We start from the raw sequence: 19,108 nt of genomic DNA, 5'->3' as shown, positions 1-19,108 counted from the left end.
AACCCCTGAGCAGTCGAACACCCTTAAAAGGAATTGCTGTATTCACTGACGGGTCTGGGAAAATGGTAAAGTCCATTGTGACATGGAAGGAAGGCAAATATTGGAAGGACATGAGATTGGGTCACCTCAGTTAGTAGAGCTATGTGCTGTAGCTATGGCTTTTCAGTGTTTTCTCCACACTCCTTTGAATGTAGTTACTGACTCTGCACATGTTGCAGATAGAAGACAAAAATTGGACTGAGCTCTATTAAAGGAAGTTAACAACGCACAATTATTTGGCTTGCTAAAAACCTTGTGGCACGCCATTCTGGCCAGAACTTGCCCTTATTACATCCTTCATATTAGAAGTCATACACATCTCCCAGGTTTCATTACAGAGGGCAATGCACAAGCAGATCACCTGGCTGGCCCTGCCTGGACAGCACCACAGCCAGATATGCTGGCTCAGGCAAAGGCATCACGTGCCTTCTCTCACCAAGGCAATCAAGCCCTACGGGGACATTTTCTGCTTTCCAGCACAGAGGCTTGCAACGTAGTAAACACACGTGCTGATCGCCAGGGCCACACTGCTCCATTACAGATGGGGGTTAATCCCTGTGGATTAAAAGCATTACAAATCTGGCAAACTGACGTCACATATATTCAAGAATTTGGAAAATTAAAATATGTGCATGGAGATCAATTGATACTTTTTCTTCTGCCATATGGGCATCAGTACATTCAGGGCAGAAAGGTCGGGATGCAATTGCACATCGGCAATTAGCCTTTGCTGCTTTGGGTATCCCTCGTGATATTAAAACAGATAATGGACCTGCATAAGAATGAAAGTGATTGGCTGAATTCAGGCTCAAACAAGGGGACCCCAGCCAATTCCTTTGAGCCAGGCATGCAACCAGTGGGCTCGGCGGAGTTGAAACCTTTGTCGTCACTTCTGCATGAGTGGGAAATTTGAATCCCCTACAAAAGGGGCTGCCCTTCAATAAACATTGGCTGTTGCTGCATGGAGTGTCAAGTTGCCTGTCTGTCCCAAAACTGTGACAGGCACAGGCTTTTCCAGCCCTGCCTAGAAGAGGGTTGGGATGCACCTCCTCCACACCACACCCCTGTCATGGTGGCGCAGCTGGGATTTCCTGCAGTGGCTGTGGCACATCTTGGAACACCTGAGCTGCTCCCTGCAGCTGAAACGCTTTGACCACTTTGTCATAGGCAACAAGAGGGTTCCTGTGAAGTTTGTCCTTCAGCTTCTCCCAGGTATGTGAATGGTTGAACCATTTAATCTCTTCCAGCCTCTGGTGCGGGATCCAGCTGCCCACAAAGAGGCCATGCAAGCTCAGGGTCATTGGCAATTTTGGCTCTGGAAACACTCCCTACATGGCGTATTTAATTTTAATTTAATTTTACATAACAAAATATGTAGGTTAATTCCAGCTATCAATATTGTGGCTGTTCCTGTTTGTTCCTTATCTTGCCGCTGTTCGCAGTAAACTGTTCTTAGCTCAGCCCAGGATCTTTGCCTTTTCTGCTCTCCATGGGTGGTGGGAAAGGGAACGAGCGGTTTTAGCAAGAGCACAGAACTGGGGAATCCCATTCCTAAACCCAGTCTGTGGAAATCGAGCATCCCAGCTGGTCCCAGCCCTGGTGGCCATGGCAGCAGCCTTGGGAGCAGGTCCCTGGCTGGGGCTGTGGGAACCTCTTCCCTCTGGTGCCCAGGGACAGGAGGGAACGGCTGCAGCTGAGTCGGGGCAGGCTCAGGTTGGATCTCAGGAAAAGGTTTTTCCCCAGAGGCTGCTGGGGCAGTGCCCAGGCTCCCCAGGGAAGGGTCCCAGCTCCAGGGCTCTCTGAGCTCCAGCAGTGTTTGCACATCGCTGCCAGGCCCTGGCTGGCATTGTTGGGGTGTCCTGTGCAGGGCCAGCAGTTGGACTCCAGGATCCTGATGGGTCCCTCCCAGCTCAGCCAATTCTGTGGATCGGGGGGGAACAGGGGCCTGGTGATGGTTGCCATGGAAACTGACCATAGGAATGGGGCTGGTGATGGTTGCCCACTAAGGATCAGATTTGTCACAGGCCCTCAGAGGGGTTCCATGGGGACTTTCTAAGAGTCTCCAGGCTGTTCAAGAGCTGGAATGTCACAGGCAGAGACAGGGGCTCCATGGACACCTCCCAGGGGTTTCTGGGGTTGGTCAAGAGCCCTGTGCTCAGAGGCAGTCACAGCCATTCCATGGTGACATCCCAGGGCACCTTGGGCTGCAAAGGCACCGATCTGTCACAGGTACTCACAGGGGCTCCACGGTGACATCCCAGGAGTCCTCAGGCTGCCAAAGAGCCGGGATGTCCCAGACACTGACAGGGGTTCCTGTCATGGGCACAGTGGGAGCTTCAGGCAAAAGCTTTATTTCTTTATTGGAGAAATTTCTGTTGAGACATGAGGTGGAGAAATGACCCCCAACAGCCACCATGGATCCTCAAACCCCTGCAGGGCCCCTAGACTTCTAAAATTCCTTTTAATACAGGAGACTGGGAGTGGTTGGATCCCATCCCAGCCCCAGACTTTTTCAAAGGTGTAAAGATTAGACAGGTGGAATTGAACCTTAATGCAATTTGTCCCACAGGATTAATGATGGAATGACAGATAAATTTACCTAAATACAGCCCTGATGGATTGTGATCATGATTAGTCAGAAAGATCTTAACCACCGTTATTTCACCATAGTACTGGAATTATAACAATTATTTTTACATAGTGCTGTAGGAAGCAATTTTGCAGTCAACAGGGCCTGGCTGGAGTTGTTGGAGCCCATGGCAGGCAGAGCCTCCTGCTCCAGCAGGAACTGCCTTTCCTGTGCCAGGAGCAGGGCAGGTCCCGCTGCAGGAAAAGCCCCAGGCCAGCCCCAGCACAGGGAAGGGCTCGGGCACAAGGGCAGAGTGCCGTGCTGGGAGCTGTGCCAGGCAGAGCCTGAGGCACCAAAGGCACCTTGGCAGCAGCAGCTGCTTGCAGGGCATGGCCAGAAGCCTCCCTTGGCAGCCCGGCCTGGTGGCCAGCACTGCAGAGCTGCTGCCTCAGGGCTCATTTCTGCCCGGGCTCTGAAAAGCCACTTCTGCTCCAGGACCCTGCCTGGGAAGCCATTGGCCCCAGCACCTTGGGGACAAGATATGAATGACAAAATTCTTCATGCCAGCAGAGACAAGGCAGGGGCAGAGGAAAGGGCAGAGCCAGGCCCAGGGCACAGGGCTGCCATGGTGATGGCTGTGAGGTCACTGCCCCTGCAGCAGCTTGGCTGCCCTCAGCAGACATTCTGGCCAGAAGCGTTGTGAGGGCACCCAGCACATCAGAGAACCCACACAACAGGAATTCTGTCCTTGGGGAGGGGACAGGGTTTCACTGGGTCAGGTTGCACAAAGCTCCTGATCTTGGAGCATTCCCGAGATGGGGAATCCAATTCTGTGGAAGAACACAGTTGCAGTTTGGTGCACTCTCATCCTTGTAGAATATTTCCTCCTTCTAACAAATGTAAATCCACCCTCATTCAGTTGAAAGATATTGACCCTTGTTCTGTCACTGCAAGATTTGGGAGAATATCATTTCGACCACTATTCTTCTATTTTCACAGACCTTGGAGAGGACTCAAAAATCTCCCAAGATGGGGTTTGGAGGCCTCATCACATAACCAGTGGGAGGAGGCTGATGGCTCTGGGCTCAATGGCAGGAGACTGAGGACAGAACAAGTGTATTCCGGGAGGGAGTGAAGGGTGGTTTCAGAGAGACTGGAGCTTTTCTTCATAGTGGGAATGAGCCTGAAGAAGAAATAATTGTGGTAAGGGTAGCTGGGGAGGCCCAGACTGGATGCAAGGAGAAAGGAATTTCCCTGCCAGGCCAGGGCTGTGGTGCAACACATCCCCCAGAAGGCGCCTGGAGCAGCCCAAGGCTTTGTGTGGGCAGGCAGAGGCAGGCAGAGGCAGAGCTGTCAGCAAAGGAAGAGGCCAGCCAGGTGGGGCAGCCGGGGGATGACGACAGCCTGCAGGGACAGAGGCGCAGGTTTGCTCAGCATGAGAGATGTCTTTTCCTCGCTTCTCCCCACCTGTCATCACCGCCTCCAGTGTTGTTCTCTGGCTTCAACCTGGGGACACTTTCTCAGTCCTGTCCCTCAGAAGGATCGGTTTAAAGTATGAGAAACTTCTGTGTTTCACTCTCTTTTTGAGTCCCTGAGAAGTTCTCTGAGCACACTCTGAGGGACTGAGTCTGATGCAAAGTGCACCCAAGCCCCAGAGGGTCATTAAAGTCCTGCTGCTGTGTTTGTGCTGCTGAGCTGGGCCAGGCTCCTGGCCCAGAGGCAGCTCCTGGCAAGGGCAGCGCTGCAGAGAGACAGCTCTGGCCAGGAGCAGCTCCTGTGCACAGCCCAGCAGGGCTGGGGCATTGCCAGGGCAGCTCAGGGACAGCAGCAGGGCACAGACAGAGCTGACAGGGGCTCAGCACTGGCAGGGGCTGGGGGATGTCCCAGAGGGGGCTGTGTCACAGCGGCACCTCTGTGGCTGTGTCCTAGAGGCACAGAGCAGCTGTGATGTCAGCAAGGGGCTGTGTGACAGCACGGAGTGGGCTGTGTGAGGTCACAGGTTGGGCTATGACATCAGAGTTTGTTGTGTGAGGTCACTGAGCAACTACAGCATCATAGAGGGGATTCTGTGACATCACAGAGCAGGCGGTGACATCATGGCATGGCTGTATGACATCATAGAGCAGGCTGTGAGGTGAAAGTGTGTGCTGTGACATTACAGAGTGGCAGTATGGTATCACAGAGAGGGTTTTTTGACATCACTGAGGGGGTTGTGACATCACAGAGCTGTCTGTAATGTCATAGAGTAGGGTGTGAGGCCATGGAGCACACTCTGTTGTCATGGAAGGTGGCTCTGTGACATCAGAGAGTGGGTTGTGACATCACTAGGTGACTAAGTAGCATCATAGAGCCAGATGTGACATTACAGAACAGACTGTGACATCACATGGTGACTTTGTGACATCACCAAATTTTCTGTGACATCACAGAGCAGCTTTATGGTATCACAGAGTGATATTCTAGCACTGGCCCTTGTGATATCATGAAGGGGCTTTGTGACATCACAGAGCAGCCTGTGACATCACAGAGCAGTAGTGTGTCATCACAGAGTTGCCTATGACATCATAGAGTAGGCTTTGTGACATCATAGAATGGATTCTGCCATCACAGGGCACCTGTGTGACATCACACAGGGGTTGTGACATCACAGAATGGCTGTGTGACATCCCAGGGGAGGATGTGTAATATCACAAGATTAACTGTGACATCATAATGAGGGCTGTGGCATCACAAATGGGCTGTGTGCCATCACAGGGGCTGGGTGACATCACAGGGGGCACTGTGAGGTCACTGGGGAGGTCACTCTGCCCCAGCCCCCTCACAGTTCCCCCAGAGCAGTCCAACCCTGCTCGTGCACAGAGGGGTCCCCTGTCCCCCCGGGTCCCCCCGCCCCTGGCGCCGCAGCCTCCCCCAGAGGATGTTCCATGAGATCGACCCCAGAGCCTGACACGGGGACGGGGGCCTGGGGCCCTGGGGGTGGGACAGGGGGACAGGGACCCCCCGGCAGCATCCCCGTGTCCCCCAGGGACAGAGCCTGGGCCAGGGCTCCTTCACCCTGTTCTGAACGAGGGCTTGAGAGCACTGAAAAAATCCCCAGCAAGGGATCAGCAACGACCACAGTTAGTGGTAAGCAACAGCACCACAAAGTTCCTTCGGAAGAGAAACTCTTGACTGGACACTTCAGACACAACAAAGAAACAAACCAACAACAAAACCAGACAAAATCCAGGCAATCAAACCAGAAATGAACAGAGAACTCTCCTTATGTGTGTGTGTGTGACAACAGGACAGTGAGGGCAAGCATAAAAGAAATACGGCCTAAAAGCTGAACAGAGCTCAAACTTAACAGGACATAACTTATATTTTTACCTAAACTGACATTGTCAACTTCACAATTTAGCAAAAGAACACAGCTTAACAGTATTTAACCTAACTGAAAACCTCTGACTTAGCAATTTAAAAGAGGAATAACACTTAACAGTATTTAACTTACTTTATAACTTATATTAAACTTAGCAAAAGAACAACTCTTAGCAGCATTTAAATTCTTTTAGACCTTGTGACTTAACCTGACTTACAGGCCTGACTGACTCAGCTATCCAAAGCACTCCAACCCCTCTGAGAGCAGCATTTCTGCCACATTTCCCCAGCACAGGCACTCCTGTGTGCACACAGACACAAAGAGTCAGTGCAAGGCACCTGTGAGAAATTCCCCTGAGGGCAGGACATTCTCCCTGTGGATCCTTTGGCATCTCCCCAGCGGGTGAAGGGTTGAGCCTGGAGGAGTGGGGGGATCGGCCCAGGCTCCCTCGTAGTTCGGGAATCCCTGAGTGCAGCAAACGGGAGAGTTCCCGGCTGGGAGAGGCCCCACTCAGAGGGAGTCGCTGGCCCAGGAGAGCTCCAAGGGGCTCCTTTTGCAGCACTGTTTGTAGGGCCCCAAGAGAGGGGCTGCAGTCACAGCAATGGTTCATCCTGGCCGCACTTGGCATCAACAGCTTTCTTTGGCACTGTGAGAACAGGGATGTTGTACCACTGAGGGAACAAAACCATTCCCAGGGCTGCTCCTACAGCAACCAGGAGCTGGTTGGGCACAGCAGTGCCTGGAGCAGAGAGTGTTTGTGCTGAGCTGCAGAAGAGCTGAGCCCAGGGGCTGTTGGCCAAGGCCGAGGCCCAAGGAGCATTTCTGAGCTGGCAGGGCGGCCTGAGAAGGGGAGGGGGGAATGCAGCAGCACAGGGCCCATGGAAGCAAGGGACCATGGTGACACTGTGGGGCCCTGTGAGACCAAGGGACCATTGTGACACTGTGGGGCCCTATAGTGCCAAAGGTCCATTGTGACATTGCAAGGCCTCATGTAACAATGGAGAGACCATTAAGAGACTTCACAGTCTCATGGAACCAAGGGGCCATTGTGACACACAATGGAGTCATGGGATCATGGAGACCATTGTGACACTATGAGGCCCCATGGCATAAGCAAAGCATTGTGACTCTGAGAGGCCTCATGGAACCAGTGAGACCATTGTGACCCTGGGGTTCCCCACAGAACCAAGAAAACCATTGTGATGCTGTGGGGCCTTGTGAAAACAAGAGGCCTTTGTGACATTGCAGGGCTGCATGGAACCAAAGGTCCATTGGACATTGTGGGGCCTGGTGTCATTAGTGGTCCATTGTGACACTGTGGAGCCAAAGGAGACCATTGTGACACTGCAAAACCCCATGGTCCAAAGGTCCATTGTGACATTGCAGGGCTCATGGAACAGAGGAGTCACATGTCATTGTGGGGCCTGGGGAATGACGGAGACCATTGTGACACTGCAAGGCCTCATGGAATCATTGGGACCATTGTGACACAGTGGGGCCTTCTGGAACCAAAGGTGCCATTGTGACATTGTGTGACCCCATTGAATCAAAGCACCATTGTGACACTCCTGGACCCCATGGAACCAAGGGGACCATGGTGATACTGCAGGGCTGCTTAAAACCACGGCAACACAGAACAGGTCTGGCTGGTTTGGCCTTCCGTGGACTGCCTGACTTGTCCAAATGACCATGGCATGTTGAAGGTCTCTTCTCATCTGCTGTTGAAACACTGGTGCTCCATACTTTGTTTCATATGGAAAAGATCTCTCCTTCACCTGCAGGCACCCATGGCCAGAATTGGGATTTCATCTCCAGACTTCCTTATATCCAGGGATTATTTCCATAGCAATATTGCCAGGACAAGACTGGCTGACAGCGGTTTAATGAGGGTCACCTCTCATCAGTCCCCAAATCTCTGGGGAAGGGTCCATGCTTTTCTTCTTGTGGAAAGAACTGTCCTGCTTCTCCAGACACCCATGGCTGAGATTTGGCTTCCACCTCCAAAATTCCCTAAATTCAAAGACTACTCCCAAACAAAATCTGCCATTCCTGACAAGTCTGGCTCGCCTAGTGAGACTCTCACCTGACTTCCAAACACTGGGGCTCTGCCCTTTCCTTCCTATGGAAAAGTCCTCTCCTTCTTTTCCAGGTGCCCATGGCCAGAACTGGGATTTCACCTCCAACATTCCCTACTGTGACAGACAGGAGAAGATTGTTAGCAAGAAACATTTTGTGTGTGGGGGAGGAAGGAGCAGGTGCAGCCTTGCCCTGCCCTGGAACCCCAGCACTGCCCTGCCCTGCCCTGCAACCCCAATCCCCCCAGAGCCTCTATCCCAGCCCAGCAGTGGCTGCCAGTCTCTGGCACAGCACAGGCAATGCTCCACAGCCACCTCTGGAGCCACAGCCCAGCTCCTGAGTGACCAAATGAGCCCAAGTCCCACCTGGGGGAAGGGTCCAGGAAGACCAAGGGGTATTGAAGGCTGACCATGAGGCAATGTCACATGTTGACCCTACCTCCTCTTGGAATTTCCATCTGAACACTGCTGGAATCCAGGAGTTGGTAGCTCTGTGTGTGCTTCTCTGTATCTTTTTTGTCTTTATCTCTTTTTTCTGACTTCTTCTAATTCCCTCCTCTTGCAAATTTTGAGTAAATTAAAATTGAATATGCTAAGAGTTTGTGAAGTTGAATGGGCAAATTTCAGGCTTAAAGAAGTGTTTTTTGTTCATGGAATGTAGTATTAAACCTTTAGTCAAGTTTCTCTAATTTTCTAAAGTTACCAGTAAAATCAGTTTTGTTGTTTTGACCTCTTGAGGATCTTGTCAGTATTTCACCAGTACATCCAACTCAGAGGATACAAACAATTATAATTCCTTTTAAATGCCTCCTTGAGAGAGGTGTTTGGGGGATGTGAGGCAGGGCTTGTCTGTCCTGCTTGGCACAGCCCAGGCAGGGCTTTCCCAGCCATATTCCACACTCCATTGCCCAGCTGGAGCCGCTGCTGCCTCTGAGTTCTGCTGGCCCAGCCCCAGGGACGCTCTCCTTGTCTGCCCAATCCCCCACAGTCTCTGGGCAGGGATGGCCTCAGTGGGGGCTGCTGACATCCTCAGCAACTTGGAGGCTGCTGCTGGATTTCACTGCTCCAGAGGCTTGTTCAGCCTGCAGCTCTTCACTGCAGGAATTCAGTGTCCCAGGGCTCATTAACAATGAGAACCCCTCAACAAGCCAAGCCTCTGGGGATAATTTGATTTAAGTTTTCAAATCTTTTGTGGTTAATTAGACAAATTCCAGGAGTGTATTCAAACTGAATGTATTCTATTAAAAAAGACAAGGAGAAAACAGTTTTTAGGTCCGGCTTAGTTGCTGTTTTTTTTCCTGTTCATAAATTGATATGTGCAATTTCCAATTGACATTGAATCCAAGTACTTCCTCATGCAGTCTGAATAGACATGAAAATCAAGACATTTCATGGCTGACAATCAATCAGACTCTGTCCCTACCCCCACCCCACCATTTCCCCCATCCAAGCCCTGGCACTCAGAGCAGCCTTGTGCAAATCTCAGCTCCCTCCAGCCCAGGATGCACCTGCAGCTTTCAGCTCCTTGGCTCCAACTCCCACCTGCTTTCCTTGGAGAAGGAGCTGCCCAAGACACAGAGGGATGTTAATTGATTGTCAGCCAACAAAGCCAAGGGAAGGCACAGCTCCATCAAATGCAAAAGTCATTCCTCTGCTGGGTATTAAATCCACTTCCCACAGCTGACAGTCTCAGAGCAATGGAGAACACCTTCTGTGCCCAGCACAGATCCCAAGGTCCCCCCAAACCCTCCCTGCCCCAATTCTGCCCGGATTTGCTCTTTGCACACACAAGTCACAGGCTGAAGTCAGGAGTTCCCTCCATGCCCACAGGGAGGAAAAGAGAGAAAGGGGATGAAGAGCTCTCCTGTGCAGAGCCAAGGTCCAAGTGCCCCTGCAGTGGGAACCACAACTCATCGGGTTTGTGCCTGGTGGTCAGTTAGTCTCTTTGCTGGATCCTGTGAAATATCCTTTGCTGGAGGCTGTGGCTCCATTTGAAGCGGGGCTGGGGGGTGGGGGGACAACCCTGCTGGGCATGAACAGCATTGGAGTTGTTGGGAGAAACTGTGAGGGGGAGCTGGGGCAGAGTCAGCAAGCCAGTTACCTCGCACAGCCCTCCTGGGATGTCACACAGCCTGTCTGGGATGTCACAGCCTGCTCTGGGATGTCACAGCCCATTCTCTAATGTCACACAGCCTGTCTGGGATGTCACAGCCTGCTCTGTGATGTCACAGTCTGTTCTCTGATGTCAGACCTCTGCCCTGTGATGTCACAGCTAGTGCTGTGATGTCACAGAGGCAGTCTATGAAGTCATAGCTGCTCGATGACCTCACATAACCCACTCTGTGATGTCATAGCCCACTCTGTGACCTCGTGTTACCAGATGATCAATTGTCTACACCAGGTGAGCTCACACCTGGAGCTTGTTCCCCAAAACCCCAGACCTATGGAAACCACACAATGCCCATTGTGTGAGAAGGGGAACTGGAAGTTCACCAGCCTCAGTGTCCTGCCAGCTCAGCCAAACCCACTGGAACATTGGGGTCCACGACCACCAGGGACCACCAGAGAGACTCCCAGGACAGAGGAACGTGTGGGTAAAGGGGAGGGGAAATATGTTAATGATTTTGGGGAAATGATTATCATATGTGTGTTTAGTCCAGGACAATCAATGAATATGTGTGCAAAATACAGAAAATAAACAGAAACTTTGCTGTACTCAGCCTGCACAGCTTTGTGAGGAGCTCTCCCCTGTGCATCTGGCTGAATAAAGAATGCTGCTTCTTAATGCTACATTGGGGTTAAGGCGTTTTCTATTTTACCAAATTTTTGGTAACACTCCCACTGCCAAGGAAAGCTCTGTCTCCTGCTGTTTACAAACAGAGAAGGGCTGGTGGCAGATGTGGGAGTCGGAGGCTTCCTGGGGCACAGTGACCATGAAATAATCAAGTTTTCAATGTTCTTTTAAAGGAGGAGGGACATGAAAAAAACCTCTACCCAGGAATTAGAAAGGGCAGACTTTGGCCTCTTTAGGAGGCTGATTTGGGGACTACCAAGTCAGGTACTGATTTTTTTAAGGGAAACAGCCCTTAAAAACAAAGGGGTCCAGGAAGGATGGACACATTTCAAGAAAGTAATTTGAAGGAGGAAGGAGGAAGGAGCAGCCTGTGCCAGTGTGGCAAAAGATGAGGTAATGAGGAAAATGACTGGCCTGGTGGAGCAGCAGCTCAGGAAGTGATTAAGGATGTTGTTAGGTTATATAGACAGAAAAGTTGAGAGGTGGAAGCTCAATTTAAACTTAACTTGGCAGCTTCTGTAAAAAAAAAAAAAAAGCTTTTATTAAAAAATTAATAGCAAAACATGGGATAAGGAGAATCTCTACTGGTTTTTTTGGTATAGTGGAGAATATATTAACAAAAGATGAGGAAAAGGCTAAGCTACTTAACACCTTGTTTGTCTCCATTTTCAATATTAGGACAGGTTGTCCTCAGGACAAGTGTTCTCCTGAGCTGGTAGATGGGCACAGGAAGCAGAACAGCCCCTGGAATCCATAAGGAAGCAGCTGGGGACCTGCTGAGCTACTCAGATGCTCACAGGTGAATGGGATGGGATGGGATGGGATGGGATGGGATGGGATGGGATGGGATCCATCCCGGGGGGATGAGGGAGCTGGTGGATGAGCTCCCCAAGCTGCTCTCCATCACTTACCATCAGTCCTGGCTCACTGGGGAGGTCCCAGAGGATTGGAGGTGCCAGTGTGAGCCCATGCCCAAGAAGGGCTGGAAGGAGGATCTGGGGAACTCCAGGCCTGTCAGCCCGACCTGGGTGCCCGGCAAGGTTATGGAATAGATCACCTTGAGAGCCACCACAGGGCACCCACAGGATGGCTGAGGGATCAGAGCCAGCCAGTGTGGATTTAGGAGGGGCAGGTCCTGCCTGGCCAACCTGGTCTCTCCTTTTATGACCAGCTGACTCACTGGTGGATGTGGGAAAGGCTGTGGATGTGTCTATCTGGAATTCAGCAAAGCCTTTGACACTGTCTCTGACAGCATTCCCTGGAAAAGCTGCAGCCCACGGCTTGGGCAGGTTCCCTCCTCACTGGGAGATTTAAGAGCTGGCTGGAGGCTGGGCCCAGAGAGTGGTGGGGATGGTGCTGCACCCAGCTGGTGTCCAGGCACTGGTGCTGTCCCCCGGGATCTGTGTTGGGCCTAGTACTGTTTAACATCTTCACAGATGATCTGAGTGAGGGGATCCAGTCCACCATTCACAAACTGCAGATGACACCAAGCTGTGTGAGAGTATGGATCTGCTGGAGGGCAGGACAAGAAGACACAGCCTTAAGCTGCACCAGGGGAGATTTAGGCTAGACAATAGGAGGAAGTTCTTCACAGAAAGGGTGATTGGGCATTGGAATGGGCAGGCCAGGGGGGAGGTGGTGGAGTCACTGTCCTTCTCCAGTGGCACTCAGTGGCATGGTCTGGGTGACAAGGCAGTATTAGGGCATTGTTTGGACTTGATGATCCCAAAGGTCTTTTCCAGCCAATTTGATTCTGTCATTCTCTGATGATTGGGACACTCTGGGGAAGCCAGGGACCATTGTGACACTTCAGGGCCTTGGGGAACTAAGAGGACCATGGTGACACTGTGCAGCCCCATAGAACCAGTGGTCCATTGGGGTGCTGTGGGGCCAAATGGAACCAGGGAGTGCACCGTGACATTCTGGGTCCTCATGGAACCACAGAGGCCATTGTGACACTGCAGGGCCTTGCGGAACCAAGGGGTTTCACCATTTTGACAGTGAGAAACCAAGGAGACCATTGGGAGACTCCAGAGCCCAGAGGAACCAAGGGGCTGTTCTGACACTGCGAGGCCTCATGGAACCAAGGGGACATTGTGACACTGCAGGACCCTGTGTAACCAAGGGGCTACTGTGACATGATGGGGCCTCAAGGGATCTGGAAGAATGCTGTGAAAATGTGTGGCCTCATGGAAACAAGGAGTCCATTGTGACACTGAGGGGAATTGTGGAACCACAGAGACCATGGTGACAGTGTGGGACCTCATGCAACCATGGGGCCATTGTTACACCCTGGGGCCCCATGGAAACAAGGGGCCACTGTGAAACTGCAGCACCAATGAGAACATTGAGACACTGTGAAACCCCATGGAAACAAGAAGAGCATTGTCGCATTTCGGGGACCCGTGGAACCAAGGGGACCATTGCTGCTCAGCATGGTCTCATGGAACCAAGGAGAGCAGTGTGACAGTGCAGGGCCTGGTGTAACCAAAGGGCCGTTGTGACACTAAGGGGCCCCATGGAATCAAGGACATCTTTGCAGATGACATGAAGCTGAGTGTGAGTGTTGATCTGCTGGAGGGTAGGAGGGCTCTGCACAGGGCCCTGGACAGGCTGGATCCAGGGCCCAAATCCAACAAGGTGAGGTTTAACAAGTCCCAGTGCTGGGTCCTGCACTTGGCCACAACAACCCCTGCAGCACTACAGGCTGGGGACAGAGTGGCTGGACAGCAGCCAGGCAGAAAGGGACCTGCAGGGACTGATGGACAGCAGGCTGGACATGAGGCAGCAGTGTGCCCAGGTGGCCAATGAGGCCAATGGCTCCTGGCCTGGATCAGGAATGGTGTGGCAAGCAGGACCACAGCTGCTGGGCCAGCACTGATCTGCCCCCAGCTCTGCACACAGACATTTCTGCTACAGCTCCAGAGAAGGCAACAAAAGGGAATCTCTGCACAAACCTTTGCTGGGAGATCCTTTAGTTCCTTTACAGCCACCAAGAGCACAGCCCCTCATTGACACAGTCTGTTGCCAGAGGGAAGGTGGAGAGAAACAAAATGAGAAATAATACAAACAATGACTTTGTTTTGTGGACAATATGAAAAAAATAAAACAGAGGAAACAAATCTCCAAAATTAAACTAACAAGAAGTATCAAATACAACTTTTATTACAAGCGATTTTCAGAAATTGCCCAGCAGTTTAATGTTTCTGAAATCATCCAGTCATCAGTGTCCACACTGCAGACTTGAGCTCCTGGTTCCTCAGGCTGTAGATGAGGGGGTTCAGGGCTGGAGGCACCACCGAGTACAGAAGTGACAGGGCCAGATCCAGGGATAGGGAGGACATGGAGAGGGGCTTCAGGTAGGCAAATATACCAGTGCTGAGGAACAGGGAGAGCACAGCCAGGTGAGGGAGGCAGGTGGAAAAGGCTTTGTGCCGTCCCTGCTCAGAGGGGATCCTCAGCACGGCCCTGAAGATCTGCACATAGGAGAAAACAATGAACACAAAACAGCCAAAACCTAAACAAACACTAACTGCAATGAGTCCAAATTCCCTGAGATAGGATTTGGAGCATGACAGCTTGAGGATCTGTGGGATTTCACAGAAGAACTGGCCCAGAGCATTGCCATGGCACAGGGACAGGGAAAATGTATTGGCTGTTTGCAGCAGAGCATTGAGAAAGGCACTGGCCCAGGCAGCTGCTGCCATGTGGGCACAAGCTCTGCTGCCCAGGAGGGTCCCGTAGTGCAGGGGTTTGCAGATGGACACGTAGCGGTCATAGCACATGATGGTCAGGAGGGAAAGCTGTGCTGAGATGAAGAACAGAAATAAAAAGAGCTGTGCAGCACATCCTGTGTAGGAGATGGTGGTGGTGTTCCAGAGGGAATTGTGCATGGCTTTGGGGACAGTGGTGCAGATGGAGCCCAGGTCGCTGAGGGCCAGGTTGAGCAGGAAGAAGAACATGGGCGTGTGCAGGTGGTGGCCGCAGGCTACGGCGCTGATGATGAGGCCGTTGCCCAGGAGGGCAGCCAGGGAGATGCCCAGCAAGAGGCAGAAGTGCAGGAGCTGCAGCTGCCGCGTGTCTGCCAATGCCAGCAGGAGGAAGTGGCTGATGGAGCTGCTGTTGGACATTTGCTGGGGCTGCACATGGGGACCTGTTCATGGAGAAAGGACAGTGACAAATCAGGAGAGGCTGCTTTGAGCCTGACCTGTGCCATTCCCTGCAGACCCTCCCACTGGGACTCACCCACCCTTGTTCCTGCTCGGGTAAACCTTCCCCCAGGTCCCTGCCTGAGCTGCAGTTGTGCTGGCTGAGTGTGCCAGGAACAGCCAGGGCTGTGCGTGGGGGCTCTGGAGGAGCCATCCCTGCCCCACTGCCCTCAGTTTGTGGCCATGTGGCAGATGGACAAGGCTGGATATTTAGGATTTGTCAGGGAAATCTATCCTAATGCAGAAAGGCTTGGTTGCATCTGCACTCACAGTTCTAAAGGAAATAGATGTCAGTAGTTGCTATAAGGAATTGTTTTCCTACCCACACATCATTTCTGGCTCTCTGAAGTCAGAAATCCCCAGCATTTCTGCTGCACTCCGAGTTTGCCACTGAGGGATGGGAGAGGCAAAGGATTCCCTGTGGCTGAGGGAAGGTGAGGGGCTGGATGGGCTTGTTCCCAGCTTCCCTGGCTTTGCACCTTTGGCTGCAATCAGAGCACAGTCACACTCCAGGCTCACTCTGGCATAAACCAGACCCTGCCCAGAGCAGAGGGATCCCTGAATGTCTCACCCTCTCCAAAGGTCTCTGGGCAGGGTCTCAGCACTCCCTTGTGCTAAGGACACTCACGGCTCCCTTGGCAAAGCCAGCAGCATTTCCTCAGCTGTGGCAGCTCTGCCCTTTCCCGTGGGACATTCAGGGAACTGCCAGAGGCTCTGGCACAGATTTGCACCCAGGAGGGCAGCTCAGAGCTTGGAAGGGCACAGGAAGGAGATCCCCGGCTGTGCCCATGATGGGATCTCAGGGAGGGGGCTCAGCTCATTCCCCTTTCCCATGGACTGCTTTGCCCACAGCCCCACAGGTGCCAGGGAAGCTTGGACACCCCATTCCCATGGACAGCCCTGCCTGGCAGGAATGCCAAGGGCAGTGCTGGACTCAGCTGGTGCAAATGCCAGAGCCTCCCTGAGAGCAGCAGATAACAGTGACAATATCAGGGCAGGGCAGAAACAAGAGAAGATGCTGTGGTGCTGTGCCTGAGAGGGCAGGGCAGAGACAGCCGGGCACTCAGGACAGTGTTCCCGTGCCCAGCTGTGCCCGGCACCTCCCACACACCAACAGTGCCCTCCTGCCCCAGCACTGCTCTGTTCAGCCCCCTCTCCTTGCCTCAGCATCTCCCTGGGCCTGGACATTCCCTCCTGAGAGGAGCCTTGTCCCTGCCAGCGCTCACAGAGCCCATCCCACCCTGTGTGCCCTGGCCCCGGCCCTACAGAAACCTGCCTGTGTGCAGGGCCCTGGCTGGGGCAGGCTCTGTGTGCAGGTGGGCAAGGGCAGCTCAGGAGAGCCCTGCTGGGCCCTGCAGAGGTGATGCTGCTGCTCTCCAGGGCTGAGGAGTGGCTGAGGGCCCTTTGGGAGGCTCCCAGCAGAGAGACTGACCAGCCAAAGTTACAGTTCTGGGGTCTCTGTAAATGTTCAAACATTCCTTTGATGATCCTGTGTGTCCCTTTCAACTCAGAATGTTCTGTCATTCTGGGATTACAATTCCTGTTCTGCCTCCCTCATCCCCCTCTTGTCTATAATCAAAAGAGAAACACTCCCCCTGCAACTGTGTTGGAACAGTAAGGTAGTAACAGACCTTTATTGGAAGCTTCCAGGTGTCCCAGTGGGGATGGGGCACACCCGGACCCTGATTTCAACAATTTATTACGGTGGATTAATTAGGATATTTAATAGGAACATCCAATAGCAGATTGAGTTGCCCCAGTTGCATACCCCTGGGTCAACCCATTGGAGTAGGTCCAAGGGCTCCTTTGCCTTCACTTTTTGTTGTGACTGCTCACATTCTGGTAAAAAACTAAAATGTTCTTCCTGTAAGCCCTCCTCCTTATAATAAGACTATACAGCATTTCAGCAATGTATTTAGACAGTGATCTTATTCTTCTAAAATTTAAGAGAAAGGTTAGGAAACATACTGGAGTTAATTAAGTATTATAATTAGAGAAGTATATAATAGTAGTTTAATACAGTTAGTAAAGAGTATCATAAACTAAGGATTATAGTTTTATAACTATATAATAGTAATTTACAGAGATATAAATATAAAAATGTATAAAATGCAAAAATCTTTTTGTCATCATCCCAACATTCCCATCCTTCTCCAAGCAGGAAATTGAAAAAACTCTCAGGAAAGCTCCTGACTTTCCAGCAATGCCAGGCTTACCTTCTTTGGGAAGTGTCCTCTGGAGCTGTGCCCAGGCTGGTGTGGAGCAGCAGCAGCACCTGCCCTGCTCAGGGTGGCTCCTTCCCCCAACAGCTTCTCCCCAGCGCTGGGAGCAGCTCCCCGGGCCGGCTGAGAGCTGTCCCTGGCAGGCAGCAGAGTCCCTGCCCCAGCACAGCGCCCTGGGCTGCAGGAGCCTGCTCTGCAGGACAGCCCTGGGCACCCCTGGCTGCTCTGCACAAGAGACAATCAGAGAATGTACTCACAGTGTCTGCAGGCATTGGGATATTCCAGCTTTAGGAGATCACTCCAGGAGCTGCAGCTGCATTGTCCTGCAGCCAGAGGTTCCTGTGCCAAGGGCTGGCAGTGCTTCTGCCCCAGGCACTTCTCAGCACCTTCCCAGCCCTGACTGATTGAAGCTCTCTGTGCCTCTGGGCTGTGCCCGGGCTGGATGCAGGCAGTGCCCCAGCCCTGCTGGGCTGGCAGAAGAGCTGCTCAGCAAGAGAAATGTGCTTTTGAAGCTCTTCTTGCTTACCAGGAGCTGCCTCTGTGCCAGGAGCCCAGCCCAGCTCAGCAGCACAGACACAGCACAAGGACTTGAATGACCCTCTGGGGCTTTGTGCTCAGGCCCTGAACATCAGTCCCTGAGAGGCAGCTGAAGAAACCTCTCCAGAACTCCAAGGCAGAATCCAACTCCAAAGTTTCTTGGACTGTTAATGGGTCCCACTGAGGGACACGACTGAGAAAGTGTCCCCAGGCCCCAGGCAGAGCAGAGAACTGGAGGCACTGATGCCAGGTGGGGACAAAGAGAAGCCAAGTCTTGGTGGCCTGGGGCACAGCAGCAGGGTCTGTGCCAGCAAGGGCTGGGAGGAGACACCTTGTCCTGAGGCGCTGGGGCCTCCTGGCACAGCCCCAGCCAGGCTGGGCACTGTCAGCCCCTTGTCCTGCCCTCAGCATCCCCCCCTAGCCCACATCCCAGTGGCCTCAAGGATCTGCTGGAAGGAGTCCCTGGGGAGCCTTGCTCAGCAATGGCCCTGGGGGCTCCTGAATGCTGCCAGGGACTGCAGGTTTTTCAAAGGACTTTGGCTTTTGATTTTGCCTTGGAGTCTGTGAGAGCTTTGTGCAATCATGGACTCCAATTATCTGCTGTAATTAGTCCCTGGAGAGCCTTTGTCAGTAACAACGCTCAGTGGGGCTCATTAATGCTTCAAGGTACTTCAGTTATTTTAAGGTACTTGGTGTTTCCTTTTTGATACAGACTCTGTGAAACGTTTGTGCAGTCATGGCCCCAATTATCTGCTTTAATTAGTCCCTTGAGAGCTTTGTACTGACACTCATTGAGACTCATTAATTCCTTGAGATACTAACATTTTTTAGGGTACTTTGGAATTTCCTTTCCACACTGAGTCTCTGAGATTATGTTTTGTGCCATCCTGCCCTCTAATTCTCTTCTCCAAGGAGTCCATGAGGAGCCTGTGTTGGGGATTGACCTCACTGGGACCCATTAATTCCTTGAGACAGTTTGGTCTTTGACTCCTGGAAAAGTTTGTGCAATCTCTTCTCAGGCCCTGAGGTTCAAGGACTCAGCTCCAAATGCACCACGGGGCTCATTAGGATCAAACAAGTTTTGAGAAACCATTGCCCTGTCTTAATTTTCTTCTTTTCTTGTGCAGTTCACCAGGAAAGTTTCTGTAGTGGTATTGGTTTGCCAAACTGAGATTCTAGGCTAATGCATCAATTAGTGTGGTGGGTTCAGTGTTGGCTAATTATCTGTGCACTCACTAGGATATACTTACACATTTCCTGCTGTGAGACAGGAGTAGGTGGAAGGCAAAGTGGGCTCAAAACT

General features: G+C 52.0%; 1 protein-coding gene and 1 pseudogene across 1 annotated transcript; both read right to left on the bottom strand.

The window, feature by feature from the left end:
* Nucleotides 1–19,108, bottom strand: part of LOC135287561 (zinc finger protein 345-like) — a 737,501-nt pseudogene that overhangs the window by 547,639 nt on the left and 170,754 nt on the right.
* Nucleotides 12,506–14,968, bottom strand: LOC135287516 (olfactory receptor 14A16-like). The gene is made up of 2 exons (XM_064400810.1): nt 14,053–14,968; nt 12,506–12,564 (listed from the first exon to the last, which is right to left on the bottom strand). Exons 1-2 carry the CDS (start codon nt 14,966–14,968, stop codon nt 12,506–12,508), a joined length of 975 nt encoding a protein of 324 aa, XP_064256880.1.

The sequence above is a fragment of the Passer domesticus genome, chromosome 30 (genome assembly GCF_036417665.1).
Source record: "Passer domesticus isolate bPasDom1 chromosome 30, bPasDom1.hap1, whole genome shotgun sequence".
Lineage (NCBI taxonomy): Eukaryota > Metazoa > Chordata > Aves > Passeriformes > Passeridae > Passer > Passer domesticus.
This window is presented reverse-complemented; position numbering and strand designations above follow the sequence as displayed.

What these genes read in the sequence shown, in the direction of transcription:
- LOC135287516 (XM_064400810.1), bottom strand. Translation starts at nt 14,968, where the DNA reads ATGTCCAACAGCAGCTCCATCAGCCACTTCCTCCTGCTGGCATTGGCA. An exon ending in GTGGACACTGATGACTGGAT is followed by an intron (nt 12,565 to 14,052) that starts GATTTCAGAAAC and finishes AAAAGACCTTTG; the next exon opens with GGATCATCAAGTCCAAACAA.